Source organism: Cygnus atratus, chromosome 8, assembly GCF_013377495.2.
Source record: "Cygnus atratus isolate AKBS03 ecotype Queensland, Australia chromosome 8, CAtr_DNAZoo_HiC_assembly, whole genome shotgun sequence".
In the NCBI taxonomy this organism is placed as follows: Eukaryota; Metazoa; Chordata; class Aves; order Anseriformes; family Anatidae; genus Cygnus; species Cygnus atratus.
In genome coordinates, this window is record NC_066369.1 from 23,749,450 (window position 1) to 23,765,665 (window position 16,216).

At 51.7% G+C, this 16,216-nt stretch overlaps 1 protein-coding gene across 1 annotated transcript; it reads left to right on the forward strand.

The window, feature by feature from the left end:
• Positions 1-996: 996 nt before the first annotated feature.
• On the forward strand, positions 997-10,970 carry LOC118243515 (cytochrome P450 4B1-like). Its single transcript, XM_035537636.1, has 12 exons — positions 997-1,249; positions 4,949-5,093; positions 5,796-5,840; positions 6,058-6,185; positions 7,045-7,169; positions 7,481-7,632; positions 8,347-8,453; positions 8,888-9,078; positions 9,365-9,498; positions 9,591-9,655; positions 10,210-10,292; positions 10,470-10,970. Exons 1-12 carry the CDS (start codon positions 1,070-1,072, stop codon positions 10,636-10,638), a joined length of 1,524 nt encoding a protein of 507 aa, XP_035393529.1. The 5' UTR covers positions 997-1,069; the 3' UTR covers positions 10,639-10,970.
• The last annotated feature ends 5,246 nt before the right edge of the window (positions 10,971-16,216 follow it).

The following is a 16,216-nucleotide window of genomic DNA, read 5'->3' on the forward strand; positions in this document are numbered from 1 at the left end:
CAGGTCCAACCTTTCCTTGAATACCCCCAGGGACGGTGCCTTCACCACTACCCCAGGCAACCCGTCCCAATGCCTGACTACTCTTTCTGAGAAGAAATTTCTCCAAATTTCCAACCTAAACCTCATCCCTGCACAGTAGGGAGGCAAAGAGATGTCTGAGAACCCCAGGGCAGAACGAGGAAGGACCTCATGTCCCCAGAGTGTGTGCTGGCTTCCTTGAGCCTGCCCCTACAAGCCCTCAGGAGCAGCCCCGTGGTCTTCACCATGCCCAACACTGTGCAGCTGCATGGCACAGGAGAGCCTGGGGCTCCCCAAACACCTCCTGTGCAGCCATCGGCCAGCACCCGGTGCCATGGATTTGTCCCCATGAAGGGACACACTTTCTGTCCCCACAGCCTGGTTGCACCAGTCCCCCTGCCCCTCGCTTCGGGGAACACCCAGCCACCCAGCCTCGCACATCCCACAAGCTGAGGCTTTTGGGGCTGTTTTATGCCCAGTACCAGTCCCATGGCCGGACTCCCGGCTTGCTGTGGAGGCCGCATCTTCAAATTTTGTCCCAGCCAGCTTTAGGCTGTACCTTCATAGCGTGCCTCTGCTCACACAGCACTCAAGCGCATCTCCGCGGAGCGAAACCCTGAATCCCACCCCCCACCCCCCCCCCGCCTCAATTTTTGCCAGACACACCCCCTGCATTTCCCTGGCACAAACCCGACTGCGCGTGGACGTTTAGCCCCACATCCCTTTATTTTATGCCCCCACATCCCAGCGGCTCCCCGCAGCAGCGCGGCACCTGCGGGCACCCCCCAGCCCCGCTCCCTCCCAGCCCAGCCCGGGGCTCGCCGCCGGTACCGGCGGGTGGGGGGGCTCGGGGCGGGCGGCATCTCCCGGGGCTGGCAGCATCTCCCGGGGCTGGCAGCTCCGTTCCCAACAAGCTGTGCCGTGATTTGGCCTCCACTCGGCCTCCCGGCCCTGCCTCCCCGCCCTGCATTGGCTGCCGGCGGGGACGAGCACTCCGGTACCCTCCCGGAGCCGCGGCGAGCGGCTTGCGTGGGTTTCGGGGCGGCGGGGGATGAAGGCGACCTGGCTGGGCGTGGATGTGGCCCGGGTGCTGCACTTGGCCGCCGTTTTCTGCCTGACCTGCGTGCTGCTGAAGGCCATCCAGCTCTACCACCGGCGGAGGGAGCTGCTCCGGGCTCTGGCCGCCTTCCCCGGGCACCCCACGCACTGGCTGCTCGGGCACGTCCACGAGGTGGGGGGAAAACGCGGGTGGGCGCCGGCCCCCCGGGGGAACGGGGGGAGGCAGGGGGCCGCGGGAGGAACGGGGGGCAGCCGGGAGGTGACCCCGCGTGGGGACGGGGGGGACGCGCGTGGGGAGCGCAGGGAGAGGCGCCCGGGGAGAGCCGCACGCTGCGGTGCCTGCAAAACGCGGGGGGAAGGAGGCAGTAACGCCAGGTGTCCTCGTAAGGGAGAGTTAAACCCACGGCTGGACACGCCCGTGGGCACAAAAAGTGCCGTTATAAGCGCCTGTGGCGTGCGCGAGTGATCCCAAGATGCGAGCTTCCTGCACGGATCAGCGCGCGAGCACGGTGCAGCTTCCCGGCAGCTCCGCGACGTGCGGCGGGGCTGCCCAATATGAAAAGGTTTTTAATTCATGATAAGGTGGAAGAGCTTTTTAATTCTTGCCGGAAGTCTTCAGGGCCAGGCTGGACGAGGCTTTGGGCAAGTGGATCTGGTGGGTGGCATCCCTGCCCGCGGCAGGGGGCTGGAAGCAGGGGGTCTTTAAGGTCCCTTCCACCCCAACCCGTTCTGTGATTCTGTAATTGATTCTGCATTTCTACAATCACCTTGACCTCTCCTGGCCTCTGCCGATTCCCCACCCTGACCCAATCTATGGCACGTTAAATAACTGACACCCCAAAAAAATAGTTGGAAAATGTGGCGAAGTTCTGCCGGAGGCAGGACCTCCGAGAGACCACGTCCGCGCCGCGGCAGCCCCAGTTTTGCTGTGCTGGACAGGACAGTTAGGCTTTTGGCAACGTGAATGTGAAGACAGGCCAGTTCGGGGTTTTGTTGTGCTGCCAATTAGACTTTAAAACTGCAGTTAATGAAGTGTGTTCACCAGTTTCTCAGCTGTGCCAATTTATACTGAGATGGGACTTGACTCCCTTGTGCTGATCACTCTCTCCTGTCATTGCTAGGTTGTTCACAGTTCAACTTTACCTTGGACTAAAGTAACCTTTTACCTTTGACAAGCTTCTACTTTGTTGAGGAAGAATTCCTGTTAGTTTTACTGATTAAGTGCCGCTAAATTCACTAAAAACCAACAGTTCACTGAGCCAGTGAGGAAGCTGTAAATGCCCTAGGCACATGCTGAGTACAAAATCTACAGACACCTAGAGGAGGAGCTAACGGTATGTCTGGCAGTTGCATTCAGGGAGAACACTGAAATTTCCTATTCCATCGATTTAAAGTAATGAAGTGCCAGTTTTGGTTCAGTTTAGTATCTCAAATATACTTACGGTGCCTCAGGTAGTTCTCCTGGGAATGCATCGCTGTTTGTTTTGAAGCATTCTCAGGTGTTAGCCTCTGCTTATCCAAGTCACTTGGTAGAAATTAGTGTCAGGAGAGGTGGCGCAGAGCCCTTCTGTCTCGCTGAAGTGGCATGACCTGGTGAAAACCCAGAGTACCAGGGCCTGGCTGCACTTCCCCATGGTCACAATTTTTGGGAACCGCAGGGGAGCTGCCCACGGTCCAGGAGGGCTGTCAGTCCCTCGGCAGCCTTCTGTGTGCATCTCGCCTGTTTTAGCACCCGCTGGAGGAGAGCAAGCCTATTTTTGATTAAGCTGTGTTAGTGCAGCTTAGTGGTCAGATTTCAGCTCCTGTATTTCCTGTGCTTCATTCGCTATCAGCATGTGGTCATTAAAAATGCCTTTAGGCGCCTCTTCCCAGATGCTTTTAACGTTGGATCCGTTCCAAATCTTGCATTTCGGCGTGAGATCGGGCTATTACCTTTCTTCCTTAGAACCAAGCAGGGTTTATACTTGTCTTTTAAAGCACCCAAGGGAGGAAGAAATAGAAGTGCTGTTGCGTTTTGTTTTTTGTTGTTTTTTTTTTTTTTTTTTTTAAAAGCACACCAAACATGCATGCCTCATATCTGGTTAAGAAGCAGGAGCTGACGGTTGACGTTCCTCTGCAACCTGCAGGACTTTAACCCCCTCTGCACGGCCGGCAGAGGTGGTTCACCTTGGGGGCAATCTCTCCTTTCACAGAACTTGCTCCACTCTCTGCCAGCGCAAGGATTTGTCGCAGTAGCGTGGATCAAACAGGGTGCTGACGCCCCAGACAGTAGGCTAGGTGCAAAGACTTGCGGCGTTAGGACTTCTGCCACCCCTGGAAAGCTGAGCACAGTGAGGCTTACTGCTGTCCCGGTTACTGCCAGCATGTTTATGCTTTCTCTGATTGCACGACAGGAGGAAACCCAAGCAGCTGTGTCCAAGGGACTGTCACTTGCTCAGGTGTCTGAAGGCACCGTGCCAAGTCCCCTTGCTGATGTTGCCTAAGGTATAGGCTGGCGGGTGGGTGCTGGGGAGGACTGCTGCCTTTAGGAGGAAAACTGGCCCCCTGAAACAGGAGAAATGTACGATTCTCTTTAATAAGTCCTAAATCTTGAGCTGGGGTTTGGCTGGGGGTGAGCTGGGACTGGCCCCATAGAGCAGACGCCCGCTGTGTCTCCCCGGGACGAGGCTGGGTGGGCGGCTAACCGAGCACCAACCACCACGGCCTGAGAAATGCTCGTTGAACAAAAAGCTGAGCCAAGATAAGTCAGCACTAAAGTAATTGAGCAAACATTCCCTTGACTCAGTAAATAAGGTGACATTGTGGCTAATTTCTACACCAGATCAAATTCTTTGCACGGCAGGTGTAAGTAAACTTTCAGCTTGGTCAACGCAGCAGCTGCTGTTTCAGCCCTAGCTCACCAAAACCCTTCCCTCTGCATAGCGTCACAGCCGGACTAGGTCTGTGGGTGGACTGACAAGATTGTCAGAGCAGCTTTTGTTTAAAGAAACTTGTGCATGTTTTTGCTTCTTTGATCTTTTTCTTCCCTGCCTGCGACTCTGGACATTTCCACCAAGCCATCTAACCAGTTCATTGGTTGTTGCCTGTTCAATGTACAACACAACCGGCTGTAAAAAGCAATAAAACAATGATCACTTCGAAAGAATGAACCGTCCAGTGCCACTGCTATAGGTGATAGTGTTCACGTGTTGCTCATCAGAGTCTTTTCTGGGAGCACTGGCTTTCCATTGCAGATTAAATTAAATCCGTGGTAATCAATGAAATCTTGATTGGACATTAACGACCAGCATCCCCTCCTTTACACACTCCCTTGTTGACTTTGGACTCATTCTTTGGGTTTTACCTGGACACTGGCCTTCTCCCCGTGACTGGCTGGGGGAAGCAGAATGCAGCTTTCCCGGTGAGAAGGCATTGCTGCCCCAGAGCAGGCACAGCAGCAATGCAGTTGGCTGCCGTAAAAGTGCTGCTGTATTTTCTCATTACTCCTGGGTGCTAATTGCTCAGCGATATGCAAGCAAGAATGTCCTTTCCTGCCACAAAACCCAGGTGCTGTCTGGGGTAAATCTTTGGAGCGGCCATGGAAAAAGCGCACTGAACATGCATGTGCAGATAGGCAGCGCGCACCTGCCCATAAGGGTGTTCCCCGTGGCTAGGATTAATTGATAAGGAAGAATTACTTTATAAGATGTTTGAAAGTAACAAGCACGACTGCTTCTCATGCTGGGCAAGCCTGGAGGGAGAACCACCCCTTGCTGGTGATAGTTTTGTGGTGCAGGAAAACCTTGAGCTTTTTAAGACGGTGGCTTAGGAGATTTTATTTTTTTCACCGAATCTGGGCATTCTTTCTCTTTTCACTTTTCCACAACTGCAGTTTCTCAAAGAGGAAGAGGCGCTGGACAAGGTAGAGGTCTGGTCACAGAAGTACCTGTATGCCCACCCTCTCTGGTTTGGGAGCTTCTCGGCATTCCTGGTTGTCACCGATCCCGACTATGCCAAGGCCCTGTTTGCCAGAGGAGGTAAGAGGCGATGCACCCAGCTGTGGGGCAGCAGTCACGGACTGCAGCTGTCCCGTGCCAGGATGACAATTCACAGCAAGGCAGGATTTCACAAATAAGTTGCTTTGCAGAAATCATCCAAAGGCACGGAGATATTTGGCTCCTGCGTGCCCTGTCCTGCATGCTCCAGGCACACAGCTATGTGTCCCACCAAGGGCTGCAAGGGACCAGGGGCCCTCAAAACCACCTGAAACATGCCAACAAATCTAACTTCCTCAAGTGCTCCTTAAAAAGTCATCTTCTTGGTGCCTGATCACAGCAAGGAGAGGACAACTCGGAGCTTTGGTGTTGGCTCAGACCCACGGTCAGCCTGCGGAGCCGTTGGTTTGGTGCATCTGGAGAGAGAGAGGTGCTAGACAGCGCTGTCTGGGAGGGTTAATCATTTATCCTACAGCGTAACTGTTTGACTTTGGACTACCAATATTCTTGTTTATTCCACTCCGAGCATCTGCTTTTGTACAGTTTTTCATAACTGGGCCCAACAGTGTTGTTTTGCCATGAAACAGCGATCAGTTCTGCAAGGCTGCCACCAGTTCTGTCTCACACCCAACCAGAAGTGGTACCCCAGGGCCAGCCTTCAGGTGCGAACTGGTAGATTGATGCTGGTGAAATGCTTACCATTTTCTTTCCTCTTTCTTTCCTTTTTCTCTCTTTTTTTTACAGATCCCAAGGATAACATCAGCTATAAACACCTTATCCCATGGATTGGTAAGTATTCCCAGGGCTTTGCCTTCCAGGAATGATCCTGAAGTTAGTTGAGAACACATTATAAATCAGCAGCACTGCACTTGTTCCTTGATGCAGTTATGGCAAAAAGCTTTCTGAAATTATTACTTTTTAGCACGTTTAGCTGGGCTGTGTCCATAGACAGGTGAAACCGTTCTGTTTGTGCCTATGGAAACATGTGCTGCCTGTGTTTCCCCAGGGGAAGGGTTGCTGATCCTACATGGGCCAAAATGGCATCAACATCGAAAGCTCCTGACACCGGGGTTTCATTACGACGTCCTGAAGCCTTACGTAGTCCTGATGGCAGAGTCTACCGACGTGATGCTGGTAGGGATGATGTCGAAGGCACTTTTGTAAATGAAAAACCAAAGTAAATAAAGTTTCACAACAAATCCCTAAAATATAATGGTTGAGGCATAGCTACACTGTGACCTGAGGTTAAAGGCTGTGATTTGTTGTCATCCTACCCTCGGCCAGACTGCAGTCCCTGGCTTGCCCAATGCACAGCGATGCAGTGTCCTTTCATCCCTCAGTGCTGGGCACGATAGAAACCAGGGTGAGTTAGAGGTGAGGGGTTGGAGGCTTTGTGCGCAGCTGCCCCTGGACAGGCAGGATCTGGTGCAGCTCTGCTCCTTCTCCTCGTCCCCCTCCACCCAGCCTCCCCAGAGCAGCTCACGGGGCTTTGCCCAGGCTCTCCCCCAGCAGCTCAGTGCGGCTCCCTGCTGTCCTCCCTCCTGCCAGCCCAGGGAACAGCCAGGGCTCGGGGGCTGCAGAGCCAGGAAAGCTTTTGCAACCCACTGTGGTGCAGTTCGTGCAGTTTTTGCACTTGCAGGCAGTGCAAAGTGCCGTCTCAGGCCACGCCACCAGGTGGCAATCTTTACCAAAGACATAAAACTATATGCAAGCCCTATTGCCCAGCCTGGTTTCACACTGAGAGCTCAAGTGCATCTGTGCTCCCCTCTCTCCTCCTTTTCTCAGCTTTTGGGTCCATCAGATCCGTGGGTAGCAGCTTGAGATAAATCAGGCCAGGTGCTGTCTTCCCCTTGCTGGGATTTTGACAGCAGTTTTTCTCTTTTCCATTCCTCTGGGACATACCCAAGGCCAAGCACTCGCCTAATGGGAGGGTGCGTGCAGACCTTGCAGGACTGCCCCTTGTCTTCTCATTCTTGTCTCCTTTGCACCCTAGGATAAATGGGAAAAGCTGGTCACAGATGGGAAACCAGTGGAGCTCTTCGAGCATGTCAGCTTGATGACTCTTGATAGCATCATGAAATGTGCCTTCAGCTATCACAGCAACTGCCAGACCAACAGGTCAGTGCTGGCTGCCCCGAGCCCTGGCGGAAAGTCTGCAGCTCAAAGGGGAAGCAGGCAAATTCCTTGTTCTGATTCTCCCAGATCCACTTTGACCACTCAGACTCAAGTCACTTGGGCAAGCACTTGCAAAGTAGAAGTGCAGCAGCCTTCTGGGCTTCAAGAAGTCTTTCTGATGCCATTATCCCTTGAATACTTGGTTAGTCACTGCTCATGAACCCCGGGGAGGCTGCGGATGGCGAGGGCTTCAGGCTGGTATTATTGCCCATCCCAGTACATGCAGCAGTGTAATTCTCTTCCCCTCTTCCCAGGAAAAACACCTACATCCAGGCCGTCTACGACCTGTGCCAGATGGTGCACCAGCGACTCCGCATCTTCCCCTACCACAACGACTTCATTTACTGGCTCAGCCCCCACGGATTCCGGTTCAGGAAGGTCTGCCAGCTCGCTCATGACCACACAGGTATGCCCCGTCTTTATCAGCTCCCAAAGCTTTTGTGCAGGGCAGGTGGTGGCTGGAAGAGCTTTCCAGGTAGCAGGCATGGCACAGGCTCTGCATCTGCCACATCTACTGGCACTGCTCCGGCCTCTGGCCCAAAAAACCCGTGCAGAGCTGAGAATTAGGTACCCCCATGAGTCCCTGGGTGAGTTACCTCCTTGCCCATGCAGTGATCCTGTGAGCATCCACTGAGAGCAGCAGCTTGCAGCAATGGCTTGTGTTCAGCATGAAGCAAGGGGTCTGACAGCTCCTGGGTTATTAAACTGGGCTAAGAGAGGGCTCCGAGGGATTCTCCTCTGGGAACACTCCTGTTACATGACCAGAGACTGGCGAGATGGAGGGATGAGCACTGCAGGCAACACTGCTGGCAGGAATGATTTTCCTCTCCAGGCCAGGCATGATTTCAGTGCAGGAGGGGTGGGTAGGACAGACCAAGGGGTCTGTGGTGGGCAAAGAATTGTGCAGAAAAGGATCTGCTGCTGTGGCTGATGGCAATGTGCATGTCATTTGTTGTCATGCTCCTGAAAAAGCAAAACAATGTGGGATGCAGAAATACATGTGTCAAATGCATCAGGAACTGGGAGGAGACATCCCCTCGGGCGAGCTTTGCGTTCAGGAGGTGATTTCCAGGCTCGGCATCTCCTGCCCCTGCTGAATCTTCCACTCTTCCTTGCTCAGACAAGGTGATCCACGAGCGGAAGGAGTCCCTTAAAGATGAACGGGAATTTGAGAAGATCCAGAAGAAGAGGCATTTGGACTTCCTGGACATTCTGCTCTGTGCCAAGGTGAGTGGTGATGGCTGCACAGCTCATCTTGGCTGAGGAGGACATGCAGCAGCAGGCAGGGCCACAGAGTGCAAAATCCAGTCCCTGTGGGGGTGCCACAAACCCCCAGAGGTACTCAGGGCCACATGAGCCATTAGATCAGCTGAAAACACCATACCTGGTCCTGCCCAGCTGAGGAGGGGCTGAGGTGACCCGGCACTCAGCCACTGAGATGTTGGCAGTGCCTGCTGGGGAGCTCAACCCCAAGAGGGATTTCACAGTCTTAATATAAGGGGGACAAAGGGATTTACAGATGAAAAGGGGCCCTGATTCAGTCTAAACAGAGATTTATTTGGGCATGCGTATCCCAAAGCCATCATCACTCATGCATCAACAGCTGAAAGATTGCAATGTCCCCTCCTGGGGGGCCACTGAAGCTCTCTCTGGGCTGCTAGGACGAGAATGGAGCTAGCCTGTCTGATGAGGACCTGCGTGCTGAGGTGGACACGTTCATGTTCGAGGGGCATGACACGACGGCCAGCGGGATCTCCTGGCTCTTGTACTGCATGGCACTGCACCCCGAGCACCAGGCGCGCTGCAGGGAGGAGATCCAGGGCATCCTGGGTGACCGGGAGACACTTCAGTGGTAAGGCTGAACATTTCCCCATCTGGTGACATTTTCCCCATTACGGTCATTCTTACATCCCTGGAATGCAAAGGGACTGATTTTTCATGTTCCTGAATGCCCGTTGCAGTCATGGCTTTTTGTGTCTCACTGTCATGTTGTGCTTAAGCTTGTTGAAAGCTTAAAGTTGTTCAGAGGTGGTGAGGTCCCCAGCTTGCAGCAGCCCGTGGCTGGATGCTGTGCACCCCATCCATTGCAAGGGGGCAGTGGGAGGGAGCAAGCGGCTCTAATTACCCTGTCTCTGCAGGGAGGACCTGGGGAAGATGACTTACAGCACCATGTGCATCAAGGAGAGCCTTCGCCTTTACCCGCCGGTCCCCGGCGTGTCCCGGCAGCTCAACAAACCCATCACCTTCCACGACGGACGCACCTTGCCAGAAGGTTTGTGTGTCCCATGTCCGCTTGACATCACAGCAGTAAAATCATTTGGCCTTTGCCACTGAGCCCTTTTCTCCTCCTCGACTGCTTTACAGGCTGCGTCGTCGCGATTAGCATTTATGCCATTCACCGAAACCCCATGGTATGGAAAGATCCTTTGGTAAGTCTTGGAGTGCCTTTCTAATAACTTTTCCACCGTATGCTGCACGTCTTTGAACTCCCGCTCTTTGTGTTAGGACAGCAGGGCACTCTTGCTGCTGCACGTCTTTGCTCAGCACCTTTGGGATGCTGAGAAGCAGCTGCCATGTTTCAGGCTCTGGTGGTCGTCGCACGGCGTGGTCACACAGCAGCGTTAGCACCTCTTCACAGGGTGCAGCACCACCAGGAAGATGGAAGTGCTCCAGAAAGCTTCTCGCGTTAACAGACAAAAAGATGGTTTTGCTCGGCTTGTAGGTGGTGAATTGAATCACACCCATGCATCACAGCTCCTTGGCTGTAATCATTGCTGTGTGTGATTGGTCTCGGCAACACCATTGCACAGCTCTGTGGAAACCATGGGGGTCTGGTGTATGAGTGTCAGTCCATCTTGAAATGCATCCTCTCTCCAATGGGGTTGTTCAGAAATTATGGGGTGTAGCATTTCCAAGGATACCAGTCAGTACGTTTGCTCCTTAAATAACTGATTTTTTCTTGCTGTCAATACTTCACATCCAGGTGTTTGACCCTTTGCGGTTTTCTCCGGAGAACACGTCTGGCAGGCACTCTCATGCCTTTCTGCCTTTTGCTGCTGGAATCAGGTAAAGTACTGGACTTTGGAAGAGAAGTGGGGAGAGGAAGCGTGCATCCCTGGGGGTGGCTCAGCCCAACGGAGCCTGTGCCAGGGGCCCCTCTCTCCGGTCCCCCCAGCTGTCCCCTGCTCACGTCCCCTGGGTGCTTGCTGTGCCCGGAGGCTGAGCTGCACCGCTTTATCCCAGGAACTGCATCGGGCAGCAGTTTGCCATGAACGAGTTGAAAGTGGCCCTGGCCCTGACCCTGCTCCGCTTCGAGCTGTCCCCTGACCCAGCCAATCCCCCCGTGAAGATACCTCAGATCATCCTTCGCTCCAAGAACGGCATTCACCTGCACTTAAAGAAAATCCACTGATGCTGGGAAATGGCCTGAGAGGCAGCAGGAGGGACCGAGTGGAGAAGAAAACAATGCTTCCCTGGGACAAAAGGTGCACAGCAGGCTTTGGGGATGAGGATTCCTCATTCCTGCGCTGCTGCCAGCAGCTGAACGTGTCCCCATGGTCACCTCGGTGCCCGCACCTCCCCAGTGCCTGCAGGTCAGCTTGGGGCAGACCTCGCCTCTCTTTTCCTGCTCAGTGCCTGATTACACTCAATGCACTGATTATAGTTTGGGCCCCGAACTTCTGCTCAAACTGCAAAATAGGCTGTAATTTTTGCATTAATAAACCAGTAATTCCTGTACCAGCCACTGCATTGGTTTGTATTGCTGATGCTCACCAGCTCGGTCACACCAGCCGCCCCACAATCTCCTCCCATGGGCCCCACAGAATAAACCACCTCTGGTGCGAAAACTGCCAAAGTGACTAAAACAAGATTTTTCCCAGTAGTTCAGAAAACAGATGTGGTATTAGGATTCAGAATTATCTTGATAAATTGGAAAAACTGCTCAAATGATCAGGATGTGGCTCTGTAAGGACACACAAAGCAGAAGAGCAGGCATAGCTACTGCACAAAACCATGAAGGGAAACAACTGATGGGGCTGCAGCCTCTCCAAAAAGGTATTTTGAAGACATAGAAGACTATAAAGGTAACATGAATCAATAATATCCAGCTGTTGCAATCAACACAGACATCAAACTTGGATACATAAATACAAATATTTCTCTAAAAATTTTCCCTTGCGCCTCCTTTCACTAGATGAAATAAGACACTGTCCTTCAACTCTATTCAAGCATAAAGGCAACTACATTTACTCCAAAATATACCTTGCCTTCATATTCTAAAGTGTAATATGAGAAAATTTTTTTTATCAAAATAGGTCACCAGAAGCAAACAACATACATCTCTTTATTGGATTCAGTTTTGTTTCATGATAAGATCTTTTAAAAATATCATCACGTGGAAGAACCTTGGCATGCAGAAGTGAAAAATGAAAGCAAGAACATCAGATTAGCAAGAGCATGAGGCTGAACTCACAGTGCACCCGCTGAATGGGAGTAGGTAAATGGGGATCAATTAGGAGACGTTGTCACAGTGGTCCTCACGTAAATAAATGTCCTCTGCTAAATTGCATTTGGTTACACACACATTACATATCACAAAGCAATCTCTGAAGTTTCTTGAGCACTGACATAGGTTGCCTGGAAATCCCCATTTTCAGAGCTTTTAAGAGCAGGTCACCATTTTTGCAGCAGTCTGAATGCCCAAAGAGAGCAATGGATGTGATGTGGTGTAGGGCCGCAGCAGGACAACTCTGGTCTGCCTGTCTTTTGGGCGTGGGCTGAACTGGGGGTAGAGGAAAGGCTGCTCTGCTGCGTTCCCAGCTGACATACATGTTCGTGGCCAGCCTGCTCCTGCCTTCGCCCTGTTCAGTCACTCGGGACTTTTAGGACTCACTAGAAATCTGCCTCTCCCTATCTGAAGAGGAAGAGGAAAGGTGTTATGCAGCATTGCCGCCTTTCTCCCTGCCTTGTGCCCATAGCTTCTTGGCATGGTGTCCTGGTTTCAGCTGGGCTAGAGTAAATTTTCCTCCTAGTAGTTGGTATGGTGCTGTGTTTTGGATTTAGCATGAGAATAATGTTGACAGCACACTGATGTTTCAGTAGTTGCAGAGTTGTGCTTGCACAGAACCAAGGCCTTTCCAGCTTCTCACACTGCCCTGCATCCCACATCCCTCATCCCACATCCCATATCCTGCATCCGACATCTTCAGTGGCTGCCCTGCTTTGGAACTGGAGACTCGGGCTGAGGCTGCTGGGACAACTCGGTCCTGGTGCCAGATCTTTCCCGAATGCCATTTCTGAGGGTGTCTCTCCTCCCAGTTACCTTTTCTCTGCTAGGTATTAAGACACTTTAGAGTAAAGAAAAAAACTGGTCACATGGGATGTGCAACCCAGACCGATAAAGACAGTTAAGTACTAGATGCAGAGAGGTTACTTCATTTTTTAATCCTTCTCTACTTGCTGCCAAAAGGGTAATTGCAAAGATGATGGACCTGGGCCACCTGATTCAGACCTTCAGATAACTAATTTATCAAGAGTTCATAAAGGGGCTCTGCTGGGTGCAGCAGGGTAAGTATTCATTTTGGTTAAAAAGATCTTGGATTTCTTTCATTGCCACAGCTAAACAGGAGCAGTCCCGGCTTTTCAATAACTCACAGCAGTCTGGTGGTGTCACCTTCTCGCTCCCTGCCAAGCACACCAGGGCTGGCAGATCCAGCAGTGACAGTGGCTTGCTTACATCGCTGGGGAACACAATCCCTGCACAGGACACATGCTGCTCACTGGGCAAACCCATTATCAGGTGCTACCAGCAATCAACATCTAAACCCCACTGGGATATTGCACTGGGAGCAACCTGTAAATTAAATAAGTATTGCAACATACTGGTAAGACAGCTGCATTAAATGCTTCCAGATATAAATTCACTCTGTAGATGTGTGTGGTCAGATGGGATCCAGGCAGCTCACATTACTCTGCGGCACTTGCTGGGCTCTTGCCATGATTTCCTCATATATCATGTGTTAGGAAGCCTGAAACATTATTTTTTTGGCATTACAACCACATTTCATCTCTCAGCACTAAGCGTTGCAGGAACACACAGGGACAGATGGCTTGGACTCTTCTTCCTTCCCAAATAAACACAGGCACACCCAGGAAAGCAGCTGCTGCAAGGTCGAGCTCTGGAGCAAAGTACCAATTTGCCACCTAAATTTCATCTGCTTGGCAAACCAGTCCTTCTGCAATGACTGCTAACAGTATGTGTCCAGCCCTTGAGAAAGACTCTCTCTTTCCTCTCTTTAGGTGTCTAAATTAAGTGGGCAGACTCCCAAGACCCTGAAAACAACTTTTTGATGTGTCAATGGCCGTGGTACAGGATGGTATATCCTTGGTGTAACATTATTTTTTTAAGTTTATGGCATGACCTGTCTTGGTATACACTGCCATTAAGCAGGCATACACAGCACAAAGCTAAAAGTAGAGAGGCTCTTTGCAAATGCTTGACAACCTCCCAAGCACCCTTTAGCAACCAGCTGTAGCTTTGCTAGCCTCAGATGCCCAGAAGGTGAAGCCAAGCCCCTGTTCACCTTGCCAACCCACCCAGACCTCTCGGGCTATCAGGAGGCTCCTGCAGGTGCTTTTCCAGCTGAGATTTTCTTTCTGAGGTCCCTCACTTCAGCTGGGACGTGTGGCAGCAGCAGGGCTGTAGGCCGTGCTGGTGTTAAGCAGGCCATGGCTGGCCTTGCCTCAGTCCTTGACGATGACCAGGCCTGCGCTGTCCCCTTTCACTTCTCTCTGCCTGTTGCTCCTTGGCCACCTCACTTTCCCTTTTGAACTTCCACAGTTTCTTACCCTGCAAAAACTCCCTGTGTTATCTTCCCCAGGATGTGCTGAAGAGTATCAGACCAAACATTCAAAGCAGGCCCCAAACCTCTGAAGTCTGTGATGAAAGTGTTTTACACGCCTCCACTGGTGAAACAAAAAATGCAGAGGCTGGGTTAGGCCAGCCCCCTGCAGAGGTGGGCTTTTGCTGTCACCCAAGCTCAGATTCTTCTTCCTAATCCCCCCAAATGTGGCTTTAGCCACTCTTCTCCCAGGCCCTTTATTCCTTCCCTATCAGCTCAAAGCACTACATCTCACTTGACCAACCCATATATCCTTGACTCCATGCCCAGAAGTTGATACTAGTTATTAAATAACTACCGGGGAGCCAGATGGGTAAAAATCCACCCTGCCTGGCAACCCATAATGAAACCTATTGTCCGGGGACTTTGTCAGCAATGAGAATGTCTGTGAAGTTATACAAGTGTAGAGACTCTCCAGCCAGGCCCCTCCACCTGTGGGTCTTGGGGGATTTCTGCTCCATTTTGTGGGTGATTGCTGAAATCTGCCGGGCAGGTCCAGATCTGTCAGTCTGGTAATGGGGTAGGGCACCCCAAAACAGCTCCATTGGTGCGAGCCAAAAGCTCAGCCCCCATCTCTCCCTCTGTCCTTTATGTGGCCCTGGCAAGGCACCCAGCTTATATGAGCAGTATATGAGCGTGTTGAGGTCTTCAGTACAAAAGACCCACAGAAGCCACTGTCCCCAAGTCCTCAGCCCCATGGAGCTCTCCTTCTCCTCCCTCCTATCCATAGTCACAGGCAAGGCCAGAGGAGAGGCTCATTGGTGGTGGACTGTTCCCTAGAGGGGCTCTCTGAACAAATATGAAAACCTTTTTAGGGCTCGGTGAGAGTTTAAAACATCTGGAGGAAAGAAGGACAGCTGTCAAACAGAGTGCATAACACAGTGTACATTGGCAATGGGGTCTCTTGCAGCATGCACCACTTGAACTTCAAGGTTAATCCCAAGCATGATGACAGACCTGTCTTCACCTCTCTGTGATCCCATCTGATAATGCGAGAAGCTCATGGTAACATTACTCTCCTCACATCCTTCAGACCCACATTTGAAGGCAGCTTGCAGAGCCATTGATGTGGCTCAGACATCCCAAAAGTGACTCCACGTGCTGCCTTTTCCTCCTTTTTCACCTCCTTGGTAGTCAAGAAGCATCAGCAGGAGCCCCCAATGAACTGCAACCTGCCTGCTTCCCAGCCAGCTGGACAACCAGCCCATGCTGCCTCCTCACCTAATTGCCTATTAATCACACCACTGCAGATGGTGGAGGATGATCATAGGAAGAACTAGGGGTGCTGTGCAGAAAAGGGAAGAAGATGTGTCTCCTACATCTTCCATAGCCATGAGGTCCCTGGAGTCGGGAAATCCTGCTCAGGAGTGTAAAGTTGTCAAGGCAAACTGGGTCTCTCCTGCTAGGGCTGCAGACAAATCATTCCCTAAGGAATCCTTCCCTAATGCTTGGTCTGACAGACTCCAATCTCCTGCCTCCTGAACAACTTTTCACTCTGCTCTGAACTTTTGCATGGATTCAGCCAGCTTGGCATAACAAGATGCACTCAGCATCAGGAAGCTGGCCAAGTATGTGAAAAATTAACTCTATTCTGTGCCTGCCAGGGGAGTTCTCCAAGACAATAGCTTAATCCACAGCTTTGCCTTACAAGGAGTCCCTGTGTCGTCTTTAAATTTCAAAATTGTTGGCTGATGTGGTTCTAATGATTTACTAGGCTCTGGGCCAAACGATGCAGCATGTTAGCAATGGTGTGGGAAAGAAGTCAGGGTGACAAAAGCCAGCCAGGGGATATACCCCCATCTTCCTCTTCCTCCTAGCCTGAACAACCAGAGGCACCATCTTAGTGTGGGTTATGGGGGTCCAGTTCAGGGGGACGGTCACAGTGGGGGGCTGAAGCAATGTGGTAGGACAGTGCTCAAGCAGTAGAAGCACCCAAGTCTGCAGAGGTACAAAAGATTATCAGCTGTTATCATCGTCTCTTTGCAACGCATCTTCCTGCCGTGCTAACAAAAGCCCAGTGCCATGTGGAGAGCTGTAATGTTGGCTTGGTCATCCTATCCCAGCTGAGGAACTCACGCCATCAATTTT